At 40.8% G+C, this 21,884-nt stretch overlaps 1 protein-coding gene across 3 annotated transcripts in view; it reads left to right on the top strand.

Annotated features, from left to right (window-relative positions):
• PRTFDC1 (phosphoribosyl transferase domain containing 1) overlaps positions 1-21,884 on the top strand; it is a 97,139-nt gene that overhangs the window by 72,817 nt on the left and 2,438 nt on the right. Inside the window, exons 4-9 of one of the 3 annotated variants that reach the window (XM_061126220.1) lie at positions 1,136-1,201; positions 12,945-12,962; positions 14,334-14,416; positions 14,937-14,983; positions 18,830-18,906; positions 21,453-21,878. In XM_061126220.1, the coding sequence (XP_060982203.1) occupies positions 1,136-1,201; positions 12,945-12,962; positions 14,334-14,416; positions 14,937-14,983; positions 18,830-18,906; positions 21,453-21,500 (339 nt within the window). In that variant the 3' untranslated portion in view covers positions 21,501-21,878. Of the gene's footprint in view, positions 1-1,135; positions 1,202-12,944; positions 12,963-14,333; positions 14,417-14,936; positions 14,984-18,829; positions 18,907-21,452; positions 21,879-21,884 lie in introns of those variants that run through there. The other 2 variants (XM_061126219.1, XM_061126221.1) reach the window with 2 other exon arrangements.

The raw sequence follows: 21,884 nt of genomic DNA, 5'->3' as shown, positions 1-21,884 counted from the left end.
ATTGTGTATGTGTGTGTGTGAGGTTTAATTGAGGCAGAATGATGTCCCGTATATGAATACTGTGAAAAGGAATGCGTATAAACCTCTAATAGGACTTAAGTGAAAAGTCTTTTTTTTTAAACTGAAGTATAGTTGATTTACAATGTTGTGTTAGTTTCTGGTGTATAGCAAAGTGATTCAGCTATGTGTATACATATACGTGTGTGTGTCTTAGTTGCTCAGTTGTGTCTGACTCTTTGTGACCCCATAGACTGTAACCTGCCTGGCTCCTCTGTCCATTGGATTCTCCAGCCAAGAATACTGGAGTGGGTAGCCATTCCCTTCGCCAGGGGATCTTCCCAACCCAGGGATCAAACCCAGGTCTCCTGCATTGCAGGCGGGTTCTTTTACCATCTGAGCCATGAGGGAAGCCTATACATATACATATATATATATGTATATATAATATTCTTTTTCAGAGTCTTTTCCATTATAGGTTATTACAAGGTATTGTGAAAAGTCTTCTAAACGGGATTCTAGTCTCATATTCCTGAATTCCAGAAAGTTCCTGAGGCTTCATCATCCTTGTCTCAAGATCTAAGTGTAGTAGTTCTTGATCTGTGGCCTTTTAGAATTGCCCATGATACAGATAAGGGATTGGACCCACGTTGGTAATAGGAGAGGGGTCTGTAACCTCTCTGGGAACCACAGTCTGATTGTTCCCCACTGCAGGGCTGTAACTGGGGCTGTTGGCACAGCTGACAAACGCTAGGCCCCCTCCCCTGCTCCCCCCGCCATAGTCCCAACCACCCCAGGGAAGTCCAGGAGCATGACTGTCTTCTCCGATTCCATCTGCCTCAGAATAGGCTCGGGCACCTTCCATGGTTTTATTTTGTTCCAAAATCAGATTTGCTTGTCCTCTCCCCACTCCCTCCATCCCCTCTCCATACAGGCTCGGCTGTCAGCCATTAGGACGCTTTGTCTCAAGCACGGTAGCAGGAGACTGGCTCTTGGTAACCATAGGCAACCATGAATCAGGACCAGCTATTTGTGCTATATTTGCAAGGCACAATCCGGCTCCTGGCTGGGTAGATGGAGAAACGTGCTTTACAGCTTTTCTTGTATAGTAAAATGTTATCTCCCCCTTTCTGTTTAGAATGACCAGTCTATGGACGAGATGCAGATCATTGGAGGCGAAGATCTTTCGACTCTGGCTGGAAAGGTTTGTTTATGTGACTCTGCCCTGTGCCCACTGAGGCCTGGGTATTTCGGGGAAATCAGTAACCTTCATTTCAGGTCAGCGCTGCAGTCCATTTCAGATACTCTCCTGGGCTTGCTAATTCATGCAAATGAATGTGTGGATCCTTTTAATGATTCCTCCTTTTATAAAACACTCCTTTTATAATGCTTCCAAGGCCTGACTTGGACCAAATCTTTCGTCTCGAAGCTTCCTTCCAATCTTATTTCAGACAACCTCACACTAGAAAACCCCCTTGGCACTCCTTCTTCTCTTTCCCATTTTTTTTTCCTACTCACACTTTCAGGTACCTCCTGAAAGGGAATTCTTTTCCTTTATTTGTCTGGTTTTCACCCTTCATCTCCTCCTGGGCACCAAAGCACTTTAGTAAGGCATTTAAACATGTTTGTTGAAGTGATTAAAATTTAGGCAGGGAATTTTAAAAAAGGATATCTGAAGACTTTTTCATTTTTAACACTTTGCCTCCCCCCACCACTGTCCCCCGTTGAAAAAAATGTATCCCATGAGATTATGAGGCAGGCACCTCTGAAGTTAACTTGGAGTTCCAAATCTGCCAAAGCTTAATAATTACGTGAAAAACTCTTTGGATTCTGACATAAATCCATGCATTGGGAAGGAAGAGTGTTTCATCAAGCAGATGGTCTTTGTGCAAGTGTGACCTGAAATGCAAGTTTTGCCATGAGTGAAAGCAACGCAGAATTTGTTTTTGTTCAGCTCTGCCGACATTATCTTGTATTCATTATCCCTGAGCAACTTAAGCTTTCTAAGTGAAACGAAGCAGTCTGTTACACAAGCTTAATCTCGTATCTGCAGGGTTTTTTTTTGTTGTTTTTTTTTTTACTGGTTTGCAGTGCCCACCTGGGGAAGGGATAACAGCCATATTTAATAAAAATGTGTATAATAACGCTAGGAACATTGAAGAGCCACAAGGACTAACTGCAGAACAGCGTCCTTCCTCTCCTCAGAAGATAGCTTAGCATCTGAGTGTTAAATTGCTACCTAGTAATAAACTGCGTCCTACAGAAACTGGAATTCACTTGTTGGTGTTAATGTATGTATCACAAGGCCGCCATTTGATGTTACTACATCACTGCATAATACAACATCCTGGAAAGATTTTAAAAAAATCAAAGCTATTTCCAGAAATTCATAACTTTTAAAGGAACGCCAAAAAAAAATTGTACAGAAAAAGTGCAGTGTTTCTCTTCTGCCTTCTAAAACATCTTGTATTTTGTTTTAAAGTCATTTTTCCTCTTATGTGAGCACTGGATAGTCCCTTCCTTTAGGAGGTAGAGAGAGGATAGTGGTTATAATGTTTTCAAAAAAGAGAGACTGAGAAGAGATTGAAGAAAGGGGAGTTTCTTCCTGAGGGTGGAATGAGCAGAAGGAGTGATAAGGCTGTGCCTCAGTTTCCCCTTCTGCAAGTGCTGCAAAGACCCCCCCCTCTCATGAGAAAATAGACATCGTGGAAGTTCAGGTAGGAGAAACGGCAAACCAGCCAAACAGTAAGTGTGAGCAGAGGTTGGTTTCAGTTTTTTGCTAGCACGACGAATGATTGGTCCAGATTACCAGGTGCTGTTAGGTGATGTCTTTCCAGTCACTGTGTGTACAGAGATATATGCATTCAAATTCATGGCAAGTAGAACTCCCTGGGCTTCTTGGGTAAATATTTCTAAGATGTATCAACATCGATTAGCCAGGTTCTCAGCTGTCATGACAGCTTAAGATTCTGCAGTTCAGGGTTCCTAGGCTCACATCAGAAGTCAATGTTTAATGAGCCAGTGTAGACCACACTCTGTTCTCTCACATTCATCTGGAATCTGTCCATGTCTCCATCTCCCTGGTAACATCCCAGGTCTAGACCTTGCTACTCAAAGTGTGTTCTAAGGCAGGTGTCAGATAAACTTTCCAGGTCGGGGCAGACAGTAAATATTTTTTTCAGTTTTGTGGCCCATACAGTCTTCTGTTGCAGCTATTTCACATTGCCGTCATAGCACAAAAGCGGCTATTTGCAATAGATGAAGTGCAAACAAATGGACATGGCTGTGTTTCAATAAAATTTTATTTACAAAAAACAAGCAGCAGGCCAGATTTGGCCAATCAGCCATAGTTTGCTGACCTTTGGTCTAGGAACCAGCAAGGTCAGCAACTCCTGGAGACTTATTGAAAATGCAGTACCTCAGATCCCACCCCAGATCTGCTGAATTAAGTGTTCATGTTAACGAGGTGCCCTGATGATTCTATGCACATTAAAGTTTGAGAAGACTGGTCTCTAAGGCGAGACAACCTCTATCCCTTTTCTGGGCGGCTGTGAGCCACGCCTAACTAGTCTCCCTGAACTTCTGCCTTCACTTAACTGTTGTTAAGACGCTCAGTTGTGTCTGACTCTCTGCGACCCCATGGACCGCAGCACACCAGGCTTCCTTGTCCTTCACCATTTCCCGGAGCTTGCTCAAGCTCATGTTCATTGAGTCAGTGATGCCATCCAACCATCTCATTCTTTGTCATACTCTTCTTCTGCTTTCAATCTTTCTGAGCATCAGGGTCTTTTCCAATGAATCAGTTCTTCACATCAGGTGGCCAAAGTATTGGAGTTTCAGCTTCAGCATCAGTCCTTGCAATGAATATTCAGGATTGATTTCCTTTAGGATTGACTGGTTTGATTTCCTTGCAGTCCATGGCACTCTCAAGAGTCTTCTCCAACACCACAGTTCAAAAGCATCAACTTAACTGTTGCCACCCCTCAAACCAGTCTCCAAGAAGCAAAGGGATTTTCTTAAAATACAAATTGGATCCTATCACTTGCCTACTGAAAACCTTTCAGCAGCCTGTCAATTAGGGTTGTCAGACTTAGCTTAAAAAAAAAAACGAAAACAAGATGCCAGGTTAAATTTGAATTTCAAATAAGCAATGAATAAATTTTCAGTATAAGTATGTCCCATGCAGTATTTGGAACACACTTGAACTAAACTGTTGTTCTTTATCTGAAATTCAAATGTATCTGGATGTTCTATATTGTGCCTGGCAACCCAGTGCTCTGAGATTATAATCCAAACTCCTTATCACAGCCTAGAAGACCCTGATGATCTGGTCCTGTCTCCTTCCCGACATCATGGCACACCGTTCACCGCCTCCTCTCAGGCCATCACCACACCAGCTAAGCTCCTTCCTGCCAAGACCCTGGACAAGCTGTGACCTCTGCCTGAAAGTCACTTTCCTCCCATCCTTCAGATTTCGGCCTAAAGACTTTTGTATCAGAGAGAGGCCTTCCCTGAGTCTCTAAAATGAGCACAAACTCCTCCCCACTAAGCCCCTGTCCCCCTGTTCTCCATTAGCCTCTATATCAGCACCCTCTTTCCACTGAAGCCCTTTCTATAATTTCTGGTGTTTATTTGGGGCTTATTTTTCATTTGCCTATTTCCCCACCAGGATATGGAAGGAGTGGAGGAGTGAAAAAAAAAAATTCACTTAACTTTCTTTCCCCTTAAAAGAATAATGGCCTTCATATGGCTTGCCCTCCCTACCCCTTCTTTAGCTTTTCAGAAATAGGCTATCCATTAGGAGTTTGAGAGAACTATAAAAACAAATTTCAGGAATTTCCCTGGTGGCCCAATGGTTAATTCTTTGTGCTTCTGCTGCAGGGGGTGCGGGTTCGATCATTGGTTGGGGAATTAGGATCCCACATGCCGTGCAGTGCAGCCAGAAAAAAAATTTCAGAGGCCCTCTAGCATCTTCCCATCATGTAGAATTTATACCAGCTGGGAAAAAACTTGAAAGGCACATAACAATGGACAGGTCCTTTTTTAAATGGTGGTAGAAGAAAGTCTGAAATTGCAATAAATATCTGCCTGGGATGGAAGATGTATTGGATGAATATCTGCATTGGAAGGGTTGGTACAGGTCATCATCTAACTTCTCCCTTCTCATAGAGTAATCACACAATTTCTCAATTAAAAAATTCACACTGAAGTTACATTTATCATTATATTACTGCTCTGCCATGAACTTGTTCATGCGTTCTCTTTTAATGCTCAGCATCCAGGGAAGAACATTTAGGGGGTAGGGGGCCTTTCCACACGAGACTGTTCCTTGAGCTTAAAGAAATCCGAAGAAGGAATGATTTCTTAGGATTGTAATTGTCTTAGAAGAAGGTGAGGTTTTACTTGGGACCAGAAGGTCAGGGAATAGTGCAGAAGAGGGAGAGAATAACATGTGGAATCGGGGAGGAAGAGGAGAAAACAGCAGAGCCAGAGAACAGGAATGGCCCCGTGTGACTGAAGGAAATTCATCAAAAAATAGCAAAGTAATAATTTAAAAAACTGAAATTGGATTTGGTTTATAGAATATATACGGGACTTCCTTGGCAGTCCAGCGGTTAAGACACCTCACTTTCACTGCAAGGGATGTGGGTTTGATCCCTGGTTGGGAACTGAGATCCCACGTGCCACACGGTGTAGCTAAAAAAAGGAAAAAGCCAAAAAAAAAAAAAAGACTGTTGAATAATGAGAAATAATGAGTGTAACGTGCTCAGAAAAGCAAAGGGGAGCCCCAAAATTTGTTGAGCTGAGGTGACATCAAGAAGCTGTGTTTTAGGGAAATGCACCTGACCAGCAGACAGAGTTACCTGAAAGAAGAGAGAGACTCCAGGTAGAGAAACCAGTGGGGAGATGGTGTGGTTTGAGCACTTGAACTTCAGGAAGTGAAGTGGAGTGAAACAGAAGGGATAGCCCTCTCCGAAGGAGCAGGATGACGTCAGTGGTTCCTGAAGAAGGAAAGGTTAGAAAATCACCTGTGTAATTTCCCATGTGTTAGAAACCTAATAGGTTTACTGTGTCACTTAAGTCCTCTGTAGATGCCCAAGTTAAAATACTTAGGAAAGGGAGACTCCAGACAGCCCACACGCTCCTTTCTGTTTCCAGGCTGCTTTTATTACCTCTTCTGCCTGCGTCCCTTCCTTCCTTCCTTCCTTCCTCTCTCTCTGTCTCCATCCTTCCTTCTTTCCCTCCTTCCTTCCTTGCCTCTTTCTTTCTTAAAAGCAAAAGGAAGAAAGCTCCCCAGAAAGGCTGGCTGAATCATGGTTCTAAATAGGTCATGGCTGCTGAATAAAGAGAGCCCGCAATGATTCATTTCAATGGCTCCTTCAGCTCACAGCGTTAAAAGCGTTTCGTTCGGGGTGTTTAAGCTGCCTGCACAACGCGCTCTCTGGCTGATTTTTTTTTTTCAAAGTTGGTTTAATCCTAGCACTTCATAAAATGTGTGTATCCTTTAAAGCAAGGCGATTTTATTCATGTTCAGGAGAAATCTCTGAAAGGGCGGAATAAAACCCAAACGCACAGAAACAGGCCCAAATCCAGCAATGGGCAAACATAGATGTGCAGGTTAAGTGCGAGATTTCAGGAGACCTACCACTGCACCTTCCCTGCCTCCGCCACCTCAAATAAGTTTCTAATCAGATGCCAGAAATGAAGCATCAGAACCTGTCGAAATTTCCTCCTTGCCTGCCTGAACTATTTAAATCATTCCTTTCTATTGCATTTGACTAGGCTGAGAACAGTCGTGGAAATGCCCAGTGACTGCTGATTCTGGCAGTTTTGTGAATTATCACATAAAATGAAATGCTGGACTGCATGCCTTTCTCCATGGGGTTTATAATCACACTCCCACGCAGGCTCAGCACCCATGCTCAGCTCAGCATCACTCCTGCCATCGTCCCTCGGCGGGGTGCAGCCACAGCCACCAAAATACATTGCTGCAGATTAGACTGTGGTGTGCTGGTCACTTTACATTTTAAAAGACTAAAAGGAATAACCTATTTAAGAAAACCATTCTGATTTTCATCAGTCTGTCCGTCCTTTTCTTTTTCTCTTTCTTCCTTCCTTGCTTTTTCTTTAGGAAACCCAATGGGATGAGCTTCCATCAGGATCATGAAATAGCAGAGACAGGACATGCCATGGAGGTTCCCCATAGGATTCTTGCCTGGAGCTCCCAGGCTGCAGATTTCATTGGCTTTCTGGGAGGAAATGAGCTAGGTGTGATGAGATGACTATGACAGTAACTGGCGAGCATCTCAGATTCAGTGATGGGAGACAGCAGATTGGAAATGTTTAAAGAGGCACAGTGTGTTCTAGAAAAAAAATTCCCAAGGCAGCCCACTCAAGAAAATGGGAATTTTAGAAGATTTCTTAATGCAAAATTAAAAGCAAAAGACATTTAATAATAGCTCAGTTAAGGAGGAACTGTACATCATTAAGTAGAAAGATAGAGGGGGGTATATGATAAGCTAGAGAAAGAAAGGAGGTCAGAATTGTTGAGTTGTTCCACAGGCATTTCCTAAGCACCTACTACATAACAGTTTCCATGTTATATACTGATAGTATAAAGATGGGTTAGTCTTCCTCTCTTAGCTTGTGTCGCTAATCTTGGTCCACTAAAGTGTAAAGAGATGAGTTTTCTTAGATAGTATTGAAAAATGCTTCCATAGTTGGGGTAGTCACTTTCTCTCTATTCTTGGGCTACTTCTTACTTTGCAAGGCAGAGCCAGTCTTCCAAAGGTATTAAAGTCATTGCTCTCGTTCAAGGTAAGCTTTCCACACAACAGGCAGGCCACTAAAGATCCAGGAGTCAATTCATGTACCACTAATGAAAGGATTTGAAAACACAGCTTATGTTCTATAAAGGAAAATAAATATATATCTGATGGTTGCTCTGTAGAGCCAATAAAAAACTCTTAATTTTCTGCTTAATCCGTTTTCAATAGCAGATGGTTTTTCTATACTAGTATTCCCTTGCCCATCATTTTTGATCCTACTGAATAATTTTACTTTTTTAGTGCTGTTCATAACCCAGGAAATTCTTTCTGTTGTTTTATCAACCTGTTTGCTTTCTTGATCCTCCAAAAATCCTTTGAGAAAGACAATTAAACCATAACTAGTCAATGTTTTCCTCATTATAATCCTTCTAAGAAAAAAGAGCTTAGAGTGGGACTTCCCTGGTGATCCAGCGGCTAAGACTCCATGCTCTCAATGTAGGGGGCCGAAGTTCAATCCCTGGTCAAGGAACTAGATCCCACATGCCCCAACTAAGAGTCTGCATGCCTTAACTAAAAAAAAAAAAAGAAGAAGAAGATATACTGAAAACTGAAGATCCTGTATACCACAACTAAGAACCAGTGCAGCCAAATAAATATTTTAAAAAAGACGAGCTTCCTGGAGAACAAAAAAAAGGCAGGAAACAGTAAGGGTTATTACAGTATTATAAGACAATGGACTATGATAGGAAAAACAATTAAGAACTTCAAGAAAAGTAAACAAGCTCTAAAAAGAGATATAGTATACTACTTGACTTTTTAGTGGGAAAAAATGTAACCTGTATGAGAAGATACAGTCATAACAAGGTAACATTGGGGCATGGGGGAAGGAAGTGAGATAGTGTGAAAGAATATAGTAAATAGATGATGTATAAAGTTGTGAGAATGAGAAATAGAAGTACAGAAAGAAAGACTCTTCTAAATTAAAGGACATTAAAGATCATTGCATGTTCTTAGACAAGCCAGTTACAACAAAAGCCATTTGAAATATATATATACTTGTGACCAACCTGGATAGCATATTAAAAAGCAGAGACATTACTTTGCCAACAAAGGCCCGTCTAGTCAAGGCTGTGGTTTTTCCAGTGGTCATGTATGGATGTGAGAGTTGGACTGTGAAGGAAGCTGAGTGCCGAAGAATTGATGCTTTTGAACTGTGGTGTTGGAGAAGACTCTTGAGAGTCCCTTGGACTGCACGGAGATCCAACCAGTCCATCCTAGTGGAGATCAGTCCTGGGTGTTCATTGGAAGGACTGATGTTGAAGCTGAAACTCCAATACTTTGGCCACCTTATGCGAAGAGTTGACTCATTGGGAAAGACCCTGATACTGGGAGGGATTGGGGGCAGGAGGAGAAGGGGACGACAGAGGATGAGACGGCTGGATGGCATCACCAACTCGATGGACATGAGTTTGAGTAAACTCCGGGAGTTGGTGATGGACAGGGAGGCCTGGCGTGCTGCGATTCATGGGGTTGCAAAGAGTTGGACACGACTGAGTGACTGAACTGAACTGAACTGATGGCTGATTCATGTTGTTATACAGCAGAAACCAACACAATATGGTTAAGCAGTTATTCTCCAATTTAAAAAAAAAAAAAAACATTTGAACAACTGGGGAAATTGTCCTGGGAAACCTAGTGAATATGTACTAAGTTTATATGATATTAAGAAATTTGGGGAACTTCCCTTACAGTCAGTGGTTAAGACCCCAGCTTCCATTACAGGGGGCACCGGTTAGATCCCTGGTCGGGGAGCTAAGTTCCTGCATGCTGTCTGGTGCAACAAAAAAGTAAAAGAAAAAAGAAAAGAAATTATTGTCAAATACAGAAATGTGGTATACATACACAATGGAATTTTATTAAGCCATTAAAAAAAAAAATCCAAGGAAATCCTGCCATTTTCAACAACATGAATGGACCTTGAAGGCATTATGCTAAGCAAAATAAGTCAGACAGAGAAAAACAAATTCTGTGTTGTCTTACCCATATGTGGAATCTAAAACATAATAAAACCAAACAGAAACCAAACTCACAGGAAAAAAGATCAGATTTGTGGTTACCAGAGGCAGGGAATGGGAGCTGGTCATAGGTACAAATTTTCAGCTATAATAAAAATAAATACTACAGATGTAATGTATAACATGATAACTAGTTAACACTACTGAGTAATATAGATAAAAGTTATTAAAAGAGTAAACCCTAAGATATGGCAGAAACCAACACAATATTATAAAGCAGTTATACTCCAATTAAAAATAAATTGATAAATTTAAAAAAAGAGTAAACCCTAAGAATTCTTATCACAAAGAAAAAAAGTTTTTGCCCCTTTTGCTTTTTCTTTGTGTTGTATCTACATGAGAGGATAGATGCTGACTAAACATTGCAGTAATCATTTCACAGTATATCTAAGTCAGAGCATCATGTTGTACCCCTCAAACTAACATAGTGAAGTATGTCAGTTATATCTCTATAAAACTAGGAGAAAATGAAAAAAAATAAAGTGAAATGTATTGTCAGTTTTGTGTGTCGTCATTGTTGTTAAGTTGTATCTGACTCTTTGTGACACCATGAACTGCAACATGCCAGGCTTCCCTGTCCTTCTCTATCTCCCAGAGTTTGATCAAACTCATGCCCATTGAGTTGATGATACCATCCAACCAGTTCATCCCCTTTCACCCCCTTATCCTCCTGCCTTCAATCTTTCCCAGCATTTGGGTCTTTTCCAGTGAGTTGGCTCTTTGCATCAGGTGGCCAAAGTATTGGAGCTTCAACTTCAGCATCAATCCTTCTAAAGAATATACAGGGTTGATTTCCTTTAGGATTGACTAGTTTGATCTCCATGCTGTCCAAGGTACTTTCAAGAGACTTCACCAGTACCACATTTCAAAGGCATCAATTCTTTGGCACTCAGCCTTCTTTATGGTCCAGCTCTCATATCCATACATGACTACTGGCAAAACCACTGTTTTTGTTAGATGAACTAATAGTTTTTGTTAGATGACCTAATATTTTGTATATGCATTGTATAAAATGCCATAACTTTAATATAAACATATAAGCATTTTGAAATACTTCTACCAGTTAGAAACACATCAATATCTAGAAAACTTTTAGGCTTTTCTATTTTATTTTAAACATGTGTATGCATTACCTTGATTTTAAAATGTGTTTAATTAATTTTGACACTATATCTCTGGATTTGTGTCTCTCCGAATTCTAATTCCCAGCTATCACTACATCTTGTAGTTGAAGCTAATCTCCTCAAGAATGACTCTTGTTTCTCAAGGCCCTGAACTTTCAAAAAACAGATTTAATTATGTTCAGTGCACTTCATTTAATTAGGCAAGAATGCAGACTAACAGTTTTAAAAGGTTTTTCATTGTAAGATTGAAACAAAAAGAGATTGTGAACTAGGACGTTAAATTAACCAAGTATTCTTCCAGTGTTCTGGTTGGCTAATAGGCCTCAATCAAACTAAAAATGCACATCCTAACTAGTTGTGATGGATTGATGGTTAATAATATAGCAGACACATTGAGGATACCAAGGGGACTTCTCCATCAGTGTGATCCATGGGATATACTGTGGGTATGACCTATTTTTAAAACAGACAAAATAATCTTATATTTTAATGATAAAATTAAGATTCTTTCATGAATTTAATGAATAAAAATACTATACTTGAGAGAAAAACACTTCCAGAAAGATATTCCACCTAAGAATGCAGTTGACACATAAGGTGGTATAGTACAGATTTAACAGAGTGGTTGGTTGGTTCACATTTTCATTATTTAGATCTCTTTTGCATGAGAGATAAGTAAGATAACCAAAGTGTATGGTTTGATAGAATTTTTAAAGTAGTGTATGAATCATAGTGATAAATGAAAAGTTATCTAAAGAAAGACATCATTACATTGAGGAGAATATCCAAAACTTTTTTTTTTAAACAGGATTAGCATGTTAACACAGTGGTATTTTAATTTGATGGGGCAATATTGACATGTGACTACAAATCCACTTATTGGTTAATTTTGTCATTAATAAGTGTAATTAGTTATTGTTCCTTCATTCACAAATAACTACTGAGCACCTGTTTGCAGTATTTGTGCTAGTGGCTGAGACTATGGAAGTAAGCAAGAGAACTGTGATTCCCTCCATTTCTTGCAGAGTTTATAGTCTAGTGGGGAGAGTAGGTATCATTCAAGAAGTTAAAATGAAACATAATCTGTGTTCCTAGGGGAGAAGCAGAGGGAAGCCTTGAAAGCACAGGTTAAGGAGTGCAACTACATCACTAAAAATATAAACCAAGCACCTCCCCTTCCTTGGGGTTGAAAATCCAAGAGTAAATACCAGATCCCTGGTGATTGTGGTGGCTACCCTGGTGTAGGGGTTTCCCTGCTGTATATAGGATCCTTCTGCCCAGGGCTGTCTCCATTAACAATGCTGTTTATCTGGGAAGTTTGGTGAGCTTTGTATCCCAAAGGACTCAGGGCGGTCACTTGCCAGAATTATGGTGGTGGATGACATTATGGATAATTCTTCAGACAGTTAAAGGATCTAAAATCAGCCTGCTTCCCTGGTAGCTCAGCTGGTGAATCTGCCTGCAATGCAGGAGATCCTGGTTCAATTCCTGGATGGGGAAGATCCCCTGGAGAAGGGATAGGCTACCCACTCCAGTATTCTTGGGCTTCCCTGATGGCTCAGATGGTAAAGAATCTGCCTGCAATGAGGGAGACCTGGATTTGATCCCTGGGTTGGGAAGATCCCCTGGAGGAGGGCATGGCAACCCACTGCAGTATTTTTGCCTGGACAATCCCCATGAACAGGGGAGCCTGGTGGGCTACAGTCCATGAGGTCACAAAGAGTCGGACACGACTGAGTGACTAAGCACAGCTCAACACTAACCTGAATATAGACGCCAATATTGCAGCATCCATGATTCCAGAAAAACTGGAAAAGTAAATCTGGAAGTCCTGGATTGTCTCCAAGCATTTGAGTTAGATGGATGGTGGAGAACCAGCTAAGCTAACTGCGAAATTCTAACTCCAAGTAAAATATGTGTTTATCTTATGAGCCAGATTTGCATCATATTCTAAATTGTTTTTTTTTTTTTAATTTCAGAATGTCCTCATTGTTGAGGTAAGCTGACTTTTCTTTATCCATACTTGGAAGTTGAAAGACTTTAATGGTGAGTTTCGAAGTATAGAACTTGTTATCAAATTGACGAAAGATTTATTGAATTCCCACTGTGTGCAGACTTCTCCAAATTTACAGAATAGGAGTCAACTAGAATCTGGCTTCAAATAACTTAGAATGGAAGATTTGCAATAATAGTTGTTTGGTATTTTATCCTTTTGTATCTAATGCCACTCATGTCTAAATTGGTTCTTAGATCTATTTGTGAATCAGACATTTTCAAAGAAGAGAAGACTAGCCCACAGAACCAATTTTTTTAAATAGAAAAACCAAGGTTAGACCTCTCCTCACCCTTAATTCCGTGTTCTTGCTAGTGACCTCTAATGACTCGAAACAAGTCTCCCTTCAGCATCTAAATCATAAATAGAATCAGTATAAAAATTTGCTATCCAGGGGAAAGCTATAATTTAATTCATTTTTCTGTTTTTGTTTTTTTTTTTAAAAAAAAAAGAAGAAAAGAAAAGAGAAAGAAACAACGGGTCCTTTAGCCCAGCAGGCCTGTCTTATCAGCTGGCGAAAATTCAGGGGAGCTGTTTTTGTCGCGCTTTTGTTCCAGCCGCCTGGGTGTGCCATATGTATGTGCCGTTCTGACTCAGACATAACCCTTGAAGTAGACCCTCCAGCGAAAGGCACTGCCCGACCCTGGCTAAATTCAGACCTGTTGTTTTGATAATCAGCTCCCGACAGCTGATTTCTGTCCCACGGACAATCAATTCCGCCTGCCCATTCTGCTCTAATTGCGCAGCAGCTCATCAGCCAGGGTGAGCCTGCTCACGGCAGCCTCGTGCCCTCAGCTCACAGGCTGTCACCAGCTGCTGTCCACATACATCTCACTTCCCAGCCATCGAATCTCCTATTAAGTGGGGAGAGCACGTGAAGGGGGAGAGGGGGAAGCATTTATCTGTCCATTCAGCATATTCAGATGTGCATCCCATGTCCATGAAAATTCATGCGCCCCGTGTTGTGTTACATTACCTCAGGGCCAAATTTAGTCCTTGAATGCGCATGCACGAGTCCAAGTGCACTTGATAAAGAGCCCCACATGCTCTCCAAACACTGAATGTAGCCTTTTGACACAGCTGAAGGATTCTAGGAGGAAACAGTCACCAACATATTCCCCCCAAACCCAGCTTTCAGAAAGATGCACCTGTCTAAAAAATATAACCAGCTCTGCCTCCTACTTGGACTCCTAATTTGATGGCAATTCTAATTATGATGCATTATTAATAAGGACTAGACTCATCTGTCTGGATGAAAAGCCTTTTAATGCAGCCCAAAGGCATCTGGTTGAATTTGTCTGTCCTCTTTTCTAAGGATGTTGTTGGAACTGGGAGAACCATGAAAGCCTTGCTCAGTAGCATAGAGAAGTACAAGCCCAACATGATCAAGGTAGCCAGGTGAGTACTATGTTCACATCATCACTGCTTCTGTCTTTCCAAATCTGCCCAAGAGGGATGCTAACACAGGACGCTGGTTCCAAAGAATGCAGTCCATTCCAAACCACTAACCCTTTGCCCTGGGGCATTAGGGTTTGACCACACTGAACAAACAGCCCATTTGACAGCTAGCCTGAGAGAGAGGAAGGGGGAGAGGACATGCTTTGCTGTGTATCTGAGCCCCTTTCAGATGCCTCTGTTAGCTGTTTCCAGGAGCAGCTGGCCGAGCCCCAGTGCCCACGCCCCTGTCCCTCCCTTTTATCCAGAATCTCACTGATAAGGAGCCATAGGGAATTCGAGGGCTGTTCTGATGCCCCACATGCTTGAGGGGGAAAAAGAAAAAAGCACGTTTCAAATATATATTTTAATGATGTTCAATTCTATTTGTAAATAGAATTTACAAATTTACGTTTGTGAATTTGTAAATTCACAAACATTTTATCTGGATCACTAAAACATTTTTTTTTTCTTTTAATGGTAGTTTGTTGGTGAAGAGAACACCTAGAAGTGATGGCTTTAGACCTGACTGTAAGTGTTTGGCGGGGGGCGGTGGGTTGTCGGTGGTTTATTGGCTAGTGGTGGTGTTTTGTGTTTAAGACTCTTTCGTTTCCTAGTTGTCAGCATTCTATGTGAAACGGAAGCTATAAAAGATTTGATGGTCCCATAAATGCTCTGTGTCTCCAGCAATAGAACCGTCTACAACCAGGGGTTTTCATTTTCTAATTACACCTTTCCCAGGAACTCTGTTGTGTACATTGGATGCTTTTATTTTTAGGTTTTTCTAAAATCTTTGCACCTTCACTCCTAAGAACTCAGCTAAAATGGGGTTTGGGGGTTGGAGGGAGATGTGACCCCCCCCCCCACCCCTGGACTGACTTGGATGCATGGGATTCCTGCCTTGGCCTCTGTCCCCACCCGTCTATCCTCTCTGTGTCTCCATTGAACTCAGAGAAGCACTGGGAAGGTTGAGCGGTTCTACCATCTCCAGGAACTGTGAGCAGAGAATGCACAGTGATGACCTTCAGCAAGTTGGAATTTTAGCACACAAAGGGAAATCTGAGACTCTGCCCCACCACCTCCAAACACAAGTATAACCACACAGAGAATTAGAGCAAATGTCTCTAGATACCATCTTCACACTTCAGTTCAGACATGTGTTCTCAAGGAGTTTTCTCATCTAAAGCAGTTTCCTCCATCCTCCCCAGGATACGAATAGTTGTAATGCCAGAAACGATAAACAAGCTGCTTGATTATTTATTATTCTAACACTAGAAGCGATTTTTTTTTCACTTGCATGGGCCGACTTCAGCTGGATTTTTATAACTTACATTTGCACTCAAACCTCTGGGATAATTTGGCTACAGTTCTCATCAGCAAGCTGAACAAACATTAGCACGAGAAGCATGCTATGGATGGGTAATGTGCCAATGACATTGAACCAGTGATTCTTTATTCTGAAAACAAGTTGCATTCCTGGGTGGATGTCTTAAATCTAGACAATGTTAGCTCTGGCCAGATAGACCCAATAACATGTTCCTGTCTAGTTATTGGTTTGGGGAATATAATCTGAATATAGTTAGAGTCGGACAAGGTTAATAAACAGAAATCTTCTAAGGAAATAATCTAAAATACTATATAGAGAAAATTTCAGCTGAAGTTGAAGGACATGCACATCAGACATATCCAGCTAGTTACAAGTTTCTTGTGTCACAGCAACAGTATTAATAAAATAATAGCACTAGTAAGAGAATATTTTTTTTTAATTAAAAAATCGAAGTGTAATTGATTTACAATGTCATGTTAATTTCCTGGTGTGCAGCACAGTGCTTCAGTTATACATATATATTTGGATACACGCATGCATGCTTGGTCATGTCCAACTCTTTGCCACCCCATGGACTGTAGCCCACGAAGCTCCTTTGTCCATGGGAGGCTCCTCTGTCTATGGTATTTCCCCAGGCAAGAATACTGGAGTGGGTTGCCATTTCCTACTCCAGGAAATCTTCCAGACTCAGGGATCGAACCCACCTCTCCTGTGTTAACAAGCGGATTCTACCACTGAGCTACCTGGGAAGCCCATTTGTATACATATATATTCTGTTTTAGATTCTTGTCCCTTATAGCTTGTTACAAAATAATGAGCATAGTTCTTTGTGCTACTGTACTATACAGTAGGTCCTTATATATGGAATCTAAAAAATAAGTTGCAGATGAATTTATTTACACAATGGAAGAAGACTGATAGACATAGAGAGAAATTTTGGTGTGTCTGACTCTGTTTTAAGAGCTACAAAGAGATGAACATGTTTAATCCTCACAGCTTTCCTCTAAAGTAGGTGCTATTGCTGCGCCCATTTTACAGATGATGAACCTGCACACAGCCAGGTTAAAGAGCTTGCTGGGTCACAAAGCTGTAAGCGTACAGTCACTGTTGAGCCCAGGCAATCTGATTACTATCATGGCTGTTACTCTTGCGCTCCATCTGTAAGTAGCATCTGCAACTGCAAATATAAGGGTAGGAATTGCACTCACTTACCGGCTGGAGACCAGTCAGCTCTTTCCTGGCTGTTCTCCTGACCTGCTGGTCCAAGGTTCTTTTTACTGCATGACAGCTTTGAAGGTTTGACCTTTTGAACCGACTTTTCCCCAGTCTGAGTTGCCCATGCCCATTGTAGAGATTGCGTTACTCACTGTAAAGTCATCATTATCTTAACAACCAGGGGTTCCTGGGAATTGCTAATATTCTTGTAGCTAACTCAGAATCTTTGTTTTTTTGTCTTTCTTCCCGGATTTCTGAGGCTTTGTACTTTTTGGTCCTTTTTCATAGTTGACTTTTTCCTCTATGCTCAATGACACTTGTATCTTCTGACACCTTTTCTTCTGCTCTGCTTCTCCTCTTTGATTATTTTTCTCAAGAAACCTACAGTTTGGAGGGATCAAACGGGCTTTCTAACAGTGACACACAGTGCAATCCTTAGAAAAACAAGTCCCTCCCCTCTAGCACTTTCTGCGGGCAGGAACCAGTTGGTTTCTCCATGTGAAAGCATCCTTGATCAGAAGGACCAACGAGGAGGTGAGTAGTCAGCCACGGCGGTAACTTTCTCTGTGCTGTAAGTCCACTGGCTATGCCAAAGTACTGTTTTGTAAAAATAAGCAAGTACATCTCTCATTTGCAATACTGTAATAAACTAACAGAAGATTCCCCAACGTTGGAAAGAATTTGAAAAATCATTGGGCTATAGGCACATTTATTCAGTTTTAAAACCTGAGGAAGAAGAGCTATTTCATGCTCCTTAAGAATCCTTTTCAAGGACTTCCCTCGTGGTCTAGTGATTAGGACTTTGCCAGGGTAGATCCCAGGGTGGGAATCTGAGATCCCACATGCCTCATGGGCGAAAAACCAAAACATAAAACAGAAGCAATACTGAAACAAATTCAATAAAGACTTTTAAAATGGTCCACATTAAAAAATCTTTTAAAAAATTCATTTTCAATAAAAATCATCTTTCAGTATATTCATTTTTTTACTTAACCTGAGTACCTTAATGGGCTGTGGCTCAGTGGAAAAGAATCTTCCTGCAAATACAGGGGATGTGGGTTCGATCCCTGGCTTGGGAAGATCCCCTGGAGAAGGAAATGGCAAACCCACTCCAGTATTCTTGCCTGGAAAATTCCATGGACAGAGGAGCCTGGCAGGCTACAGTGCACGGGATCCCAAGGAATCGGATACACCGGAGTGACTGAGCACACATGCACACTCTCCTCCTGACCTCAGTGGAGACAGAGTTAATTGCTGTCATCTGCATTGTGGAGTCAAAGGCTAGCATTAGAGTAACTCTTAGCCTTGTCTTCCTCAAGCTGAACAGTCCCATCTCCTTTCACCTTGTCTCTCAGCTTTTGCTTTCTAGCCCTTTATCCAGCCGAGGACACTGAGTTCAGGGGGAGGATGGCTTCCTATTCACATATTACAGCATTGGGATACCTTCTGATTGAACTGCGCTTCATGCTTTTTGCAGTGTTTCCTTTGGCATGATATCATTGGATACTGCTTGCTTTGAAAAAACAGCACTATATGCCTGACTCAGACATACTTCTTGTTATCCGTGGGGCTTCCTGACCCCTTTCTCAGCTTTGTCTACAAGGACTGCAGTCATTTTTCACTGTCTGTTTATTGGTTTGTCCTGTCTCCCTGAGTAGTCACTCTGGCCCGGGTCCTACTGAGTTCCTCTTCTGCATCGTTTGCCACTTTTCTCACTTCTTTCTGCCTAATGGAAGGTCCTCACATGTTACGTGCCAACAGCAGCTTATGGTGGCTTTATATTTATGTTATTTAAATTGTGTTCTTTTTTTTTTTCCCTCCCTCTCTCTGTTCAGATGCTGGATTTGAGATTCCAAACTTATTTGTGGTGGGTTATGCCTTAGATTACAATGAATACTTCAGAGATCTAAATGTAAGTCTTGCATGCAAATGCCTAGCCCCATTTTCACAAGAACATTGCAATGATACCAATTTAACAGATTTTTAAAATAGCCACAATGATGACTGCCATTTATTGAGTGTCTTCTGTGTCAGGATTGTTTTGGGCACTTGGCATTCTTAGTCTCAGTGAATTCCCACCACTGCCCAGCAAGGTTGGTATTAGGATGATGGAAGCAGTTATGATTGTCTCTATTTTGTACGAAGGAAATAAGCAGAAAGACAGCTTGCTGCTGAGTTTTCTCCATCGTCATCAACTGTGTCTCCATCGACCATACTAACAGTGAATACTCAATAAACTGTTTAGTGTCAGTGCTTGAGATCTAGAAGTTTCCAATTACAGTGGCTTGTAGCTCATAACTCCTTCCCCTTGGGAGAAATGGCTATAGACATGGACCTTCAGGTGTGTGACCCTGACCACTGCTGAATGATCTGGAGGTAAAACATCAAACCAAAAGTGGACCAGTCCGTCTCTCTCCCCTGGGATTTAGAAACTTAAACCAAGAGCCACAAAGACCAAGAGGTTCGGGGTTTAGGCCTGGGCTGCTTTCTGGAGCCTGTTTCTGGCTTCCACTTGCTGCACTACTCTGCTCTTCCTCTGCCTTTGCGAGCTATCCGTCTCCTACCAGTGACAGCCTCCCGCACCCCCCACCGCTTTGCTTACGTTAACCCAACTCCATTTCTGTTGCTTGCCATCAAAATACTTCTGACACATTTCTGGCTACCCAAAAAGGATCAAAGGAGAGCCGGTATTTGTGTTTACTACAACTGTTTCTCTCTGCACTGTAGAAGCTGTAACTTTACCAGTAGGACACGTCTATCTCCACCACTACCTATATTCCACAATCCTCAGCGTATATCTTGTTGTTTCAGACCTACAAAGCCAGATTCAGAAAAGAGCTCAAAACTCAAACAGTGAAGAAATTTTTGTCTTAGTGTAATGGTCTCTTTAGATTTTACAGATACCTAACATGTGTACATGTATATGTGCATGTGTATGTGCATATACATAATATGTATGTATTATGTATATGCATAATACATACACACATAAATACATAATATGTATGTATTATGTATATGCATAATACATACACACATAAATACATACACATATAAATAAATACATACTGGGTTGGCCAAAAAGTTTGTTCATCTTTTTCCATAAGGTGGCCCTAGTAGCGCTTGGTTGTCTTCATTCAAAGCAATTTTATTCGATTGTATTGTGACAGCTGTCATATCAGTGTGCATCTTTTTCTAAAAAATCAAAATTAGTGAATTTTTGTGTAGCCATTTTAATATTGAAGATGGAAGAAAAAAGCAACATTGTCAACATGTTATGTTTTATTACTTCAAGAAAGGTAAAGACACAAGAAATGCAAAAAAAGACTTGTGCAATGTATGGAGAAGGTACTGTGACTGATGAAATGTGTCTAGAGCAGTTTGCAAAGTTTCGTGCTAGAGATTTCTTGCTGGACAATGCTCCATGGTCGGGTAGACCAGTTGAAGTTGATAGATATCAAATCAAGACATTAATTGAGAATAATCAATGTTATACCATGTGGGAGATAGCCAACATACTCAAAATATCCAAATCAAGTGTTGAAAACCATTTGTACCAGCTTGGTTATGCTAATCACTTTGGTGTTTGGGTTCCATATGAGTTTAGCAAAACAAAAAACCTTCTTGACCATATGTGCACATGTGATTCTCTGTTGAAACATAATGAAAACATTGTCTTTAAAACAAATTGTGATGGGTGATGAAAAGTGGATACTGTACAATAATGTGGAATGGAAGTGATTTTGGGGCAACCAAAGTGAATCATCACCAACCACACCAAATGCCAGTCTTCACCCAAAGAAGGTGATGTTGTGTATATGGTGGGATTGGCAGGGAATCCTCTATTATGAGCTTTTTCTGGAAAACCAAACGATTCATTCCAACAAGTACTGCACCCGGTTAGACCAACTGAAAGCAGCTCTCAAACAGAAAATGCATAATCTTCCATCAGGATAACGCAAGAGCGCATGTTTCTTTGATGACCAGGCAAAAGCTGTTACAGCTTAGCTGGGAAGTTCCGATTCATCCACTGTATTCACCAGACATTGCATCTTCGGATGCCCATTTATTTTGGTCTTTACAAAATTCTCTTCATGAAAAATAAAATTACAATTCCTTGGAAGGCTGTAAAAGGCACCTGCAACAGTCCTTTGCTCAGAAAGATGAAAAGTTTTGGGAAGACGGAGTTATGAAGTTGCCTGAAAATGGCAGAAAGTAGTGGAACAAAACAGCAAATATGTTGTTCAATAAAGTTCTTGGTGAAAACGAAAACTGTATCTTTAATTTTTACTTGAAAACCAAAGGAAAAAAAAAAAACCAAAGGAACTTTTTGGCCAGCCCAGTTCATATATATTTAAATGAAGAATAACAAAGTAGGAGATGATATTACTGCATCCCATTTTCTGCACTTCTTATTTTGTTAAGAGGCTGATGCATTTAAATCCTTTATTGTTTCAGCACATATGTGTGATCAATGAACACGGCAAAGAAAAATATCGAGTCTAAAGAAGTAAAATTTTACCATCGCCTCTCCAGATAACATCCTACTTACGACTCCACTCAGGAAGCCAGCTTGTAAAATTTGTCTCCCAGGCATCTTCACTCAGCAGGACTTAAAATGGAAAAAAAACTTTTTTTTAATGAATGAGCTTTCTTTCCTGAGATTATAGCATAACATAAAGAGTCCCAAAGGTTTTTAAGGAAAAGAAAGCAGTGCTTTTATTTGACTTGTTCCAAATTAAACACTCCACCTTATGACTCACAAGTTCAGTCTACCTTCACACCCCTGAGAAACTCCTTCTTTTGTTTTGATAAAGTCATTATGGTTGATTACTATACCCGCACCTACTTACTCAAATGTTTTTCAGTTAATTTTTTTTTTTTTTTTTA

The sequence above is a fragment of the Dama dama genome, chromosome 23, assembly GCF_033118175.1.
Source record: "Dama dama isolate Ldn47 chromosome 23, ASM3311817v1, whole genome shotgun sequence".
NCBI lineage: Eukaryota > Metazoa > Chordata > Mammalia > Artiodactyla > Cervidae > Dama > Dama dama.
This window is presented reverse-complemented; position numbering and strand designations above follow the sequence as displayed.